The following is a 4,082-nucleotide window of genomic DNA, read 5'->3' as shown; positions in this document are numbered from 1 at the left end:
AGGTTGTTGTCCTTTAGTCTAGATGATTAATTAATTATCATCAGCTGTCATCACCGTCTGCGTGCTCCGGTCCAGAAAGTAAGAATGGACTGGACATGTACATTGCAACTGTCTGTCTGTCTGTCTGTCTGTCTGTCTGTCTGCCTGTCTGTCTGACTGCCTGCCTGCATGTATGTCAGTCTGTTTGTCTGTCTGTCTGCCTGCTTGTCTGTCTGTATGCCTGACTGTCTTTCTGTCTGCCTGTCTGTTTGTCTGTCTGTCTGACTGCCTGCCTGCCTGCCTGCATGTATGTCTGTCTGTCGGTCTGCCTGTTTGTCTGTCTGTCTGTCTTTCTGTCTGTCTGTATGCCTACTTGTCTGTCTGCCTGCTTGTCTGTCTGCCTGCGTGCATGTCTGTCTGTCTGTCTATATGTCTGTCTGTTTGTCTGTCGTTGTCTCTCTCTTACTGTCTTTGTAACCCTTGGTATCCCTGTATGTCTGTCCGTCTGTCTCCTCTCTCTCTCGTGTTTATATTTTGTAAATGAGGTCGGTTCAAACTTCAGTCTGACAGAGACCTCACAATAATTTTCGACCGCTCATAATGACCAAGTCATCGAGACAAGCTTCATTCTCGAAACACTATGTTAAATGTCCTCAGAAATCATTTTGAGAACTTCAATGTGACGCTATAATTCCTTTTGTTGCGTCTTTAGGCACTCTATTTCGCTTTTGACATCAGAGATTTCACTTTAGAAGAGAGGTTTAACAATTCGCGTCTTCAATTTGGACACTCCGACTCCAATCATTGTGAAAGTTTGAGGTAGACCCAAATACAGAATTAATGATAGACAGAATACTGCATGGTTTGCTGTAATACCTCATTTACGCTCGTTGGTTTTTTCGCTCGCATTTCAATATTATAATTGTAAACGTATCACATAGAGATTAATAAAGTTATTGTATTGTATTGTATTGTATTGTAGCCAGCCATGTAGTATTCCCTAATTATCATTATTATTATTATTATGGTGAGCTTATATAGCGCGAACCACAATTAACTGTGCTCTCCGCGCTTTACATATTAATTTCTGCCGTGTGAAATGGAATTTTTTTACAGACAGACAGACAAACAAACATTTTTTACACACAAGATATATAACGCATTCACATCGACCAGCAAACCTCAAGCCTGTTAGGCGAGCATTCACCTTTCGCGGCCTTTATTCCAAGTCACACGGGTATTTGATGGACATTTTTATCTATGCCTATACAATTTTGCCAGGAAAGACCCTTTTGTCAATCGTGGGATCTTTAACGTGCACACCCCAATATAGTGTACACGAAAGGACCTCGGTTTTTCGTCTCATCCGAAAGACTAGCACTTGAACCCACCATCTAGGTTAGGAAAGGGGGGAGAAAATAGCGGCCTGACCCAGGGTCGAACACGCAACCTCTCGATTCCGAGCGCAAGTGCGTTACCACTCGGCCACCCAGTCCCATTACTGGCAGCCCTTAGTGAAGCACTGGACTTGTGTTCCGCGGATCATGGGTTCGAATCCGGGCCGGAACGGACACGGGTCAACTTCACGTGCAGACTCAGACACAGTATCCATGTCCCATCCCCGTGTCGGCATTGTGGCACTTTAAAGACCTCAGTCATTCTGCAAGGATCTTGATACAACCACACACGTATACACCTAGTATCCACTATCTCTTGAACTGATACAGCCGTTGCAATTTTGATTGACGCTAGCAAATATAGATGCGGTCGAGGCCCCAAATAAGGACACGACTAAGACCATTTATGGTAGTTATGTACTGATCCATAGGGCCTACGACGTCAGGCCACTTCGATGAGAGAATTGCCCGGACATTTTCTATACTACCCGTCATGAAAAAACATCTAAGTAGATGATGTCTTTGTGATGAAGCCGTTCATTGTAAAACCAGTTATGTGACTGAAAAGGCCTTCGATTCCGTGTGTGCTTGTGTGTGTGTGTGTGTGTGTGTGTGTGTGTGTGTGTGTGTGTGTGTGTGTGTGTGTGTGTGTGTGTGCATATGTGTGTGTGTGTGTGTGTGTGTGAGTTTGTGTGTGTGTGTGTGTGTGTGTGTGTGTATGTGCGTATGTGTGCGTGTGTGTGTGTGTGTGTGTGTGCGTGCCGGCGTGCGTGCGAATGTGTGCGTGTGTGCGTACGTGCATGCCCACGTGCGTGCGTGTGTGAGTGAATGTGTGTGTATGTTTCCGCGAGTGATTGCTGAGAAAGTCTTGGATGTTTTTAGTGCAATTTTGAACTGTTAGCAAATGAGATGTTTTGTGTGTGTTGAAAACCGCCTGACATTGCGAGGCAATTTTCTTCTTTTTTTGGACAGCAACATCTTTGAGTCTTGAGTCTTGAGTGTCTCTCAGAGTCGTATGTGGTATATGAAACTATGATCTACATGTGTATGAAACCGCAGACAGTGGATGGAGTTTGATCAGATCCGTTATCTACATGGAAAAAGTCCCTTAAACCTTGGTGTCTGTGCCGCTCACATGATCGACCCGTGGAGAGTGCGATATCATTTTATATCACCCGCTCCGTGCCTTTCAGTGTTATCTGACTGTTTTGACTGGATCGGGACCACAGCAGGCCAGGATGGAGTGGCGTGAATAAACCGGCGTGTACTACGACCAGACAGTCCAGCTTATCGACGACAATCGAGTTCGTGATAAGTTATATATAAAAGTCTACTCATCGTCGTTGTTTTTTGCCTGACTGTGAGATATAAGCGGACACCATCCTCAGGAAAATTTTAGTCTGATACAGGCTTTGTTCGAGTCACAGTCAAGGGACACTGTGTAGGCCGGTGCGACGATAACACTTGGAAACAATAGAAAGAAAAACTTCTGTGTTTAGTTTCCAAACCCGAAGTTCAAAGATAACCAGAAACACGACGGCAGGCTTCTAAAGACAAACCACGAGAGAATTATCCACTACTTTGCGTTGCTGTGTCTGAGCAAAGATCTTATTTACGGTCTTCGGTCGAAGTAGCGATCCAGAGCTGCAGATCATTCATTGGTACTCAAGTGTTCTCACTCGTGCTTTGCAATTGCCAACAGAACTTCCATTGGAGTTGGGGTCTCGCAGACATCCTTTCCAAAAGTAAGCGGAGCTTCTCAGTGAAACCTTCCAGCTTTTGGAAGTTTACTCCATCGATCTTTGTCAGGCTGTCCTTAGGACTAAGCTGTGCGGATACGTGGATGAGTATAGTTCTTTAACATATAGAAAGTACAGTACGTTTTAAGCTGTGGAAGTATAGTCTCTTAGCTCTCTAAAAGATCAGCAGGAATCCACCAACTGCGTACCTGGATTCTAAACGTCCAGAAACCGGTTTCTTTCAAAATCGACAGGACACGTGGTAGTGTGTCAGTGTCACCTCTTGCGTGATTTTGAACCCGGTTTCTTGGGACACATACAGCATCTGTGAAAGTGTGTTTAACGTGCGGACGCTCTGCGAGTTCTGCGCAGAGTGAGAATTAACTACAAAGACGTCTGTCAGATCATCTCACTGTGGAGAGAACGCTGCCCCACAACAACTTGCTGAGTCACGATGTGGCGATCCACTGTAGAACCGCTACGCATGTCGTCGCCCGTCGCCATCCCCATCCCGTAAGTCTCTTTGTGCTGAACGAGGAATGGCGGATTTACAATTACCTTTCTTCCCGGGAAGACTATTTTGTAGATCATCTTCATAATCAAAATTGTAAAAACCATGTGCGATCCCCTGTAGAACCGCTACACATGTCTTCGCCCGTCACCATCCTAATCCCGCAAGTCTCTTTGTGCTGAACGAGGAATGGCGGATTTACAGCTACCTTTCTACCCGGGCAGACACTTTTGTAGATCATTTTGTAAAAGAAGGAAAATACACACAAATAACAGAATCATTTTGTAGTTTTAAAAACCACTCAGTCTTGATCTACGGACAGGAATTAAAGCTGGTTCTTGTGTATGACTGTGTACGTAAGTGTTAGTTAGAGTGCCTTGGAAAATTATGAGGAATTAAATGAGGTGGAACATAACACATTATATTATACCCATTTTCCTACCCCAACTAAAGCAT

General features: G+C 44.5%; 1 protein-coding gene across 1 annotated transcript in view; it reads left to right on the top strand.

Annotated features, from left to right (window-relative positions):
- The first annotated feature begins 2,788 nt into the window (after window positions 1-2,788).
- Window positions 2,789-4,082, top strand: part of LOC138945717 (mannose-P-dolichol utilization defect 1 protein homolog) — a 9,877-nt gene continuing 8,583 nt past the window's right edge. Inside the window, exon 1 of the mRNA XM_070317204.1 lies at window positions 2,789-3,628. Coding sequence (XP_070173305.1) covers window positions 3,570-3,628 — 59 coding nt within the window. The 5' untranslated portion in view covers window positions 2,789-3,569. The remainder of the gene's footprint in view (window positions 3,629-4,082) is intronic.

This window comes from Littorina saxatilis, linkage group LG13, assembly GCF_037325665.1.
Source record: "Littorina saxatilis isolate snail1 linkage group LG13, US_GU_Lsax_2.0, whole genome shotgun sequence".
Classification (NCBI taxonomy): Eukaryota; Metazoa; Mollusca; class Gastropoda; order Littorinimorpha; family Littorinidae; genus Littorina; species Littorina saxatilis.
Note: the sequence above shows the minus strand (reverse complement) of the source record. Positions and strands in the feature narration are given on the sequence as shown.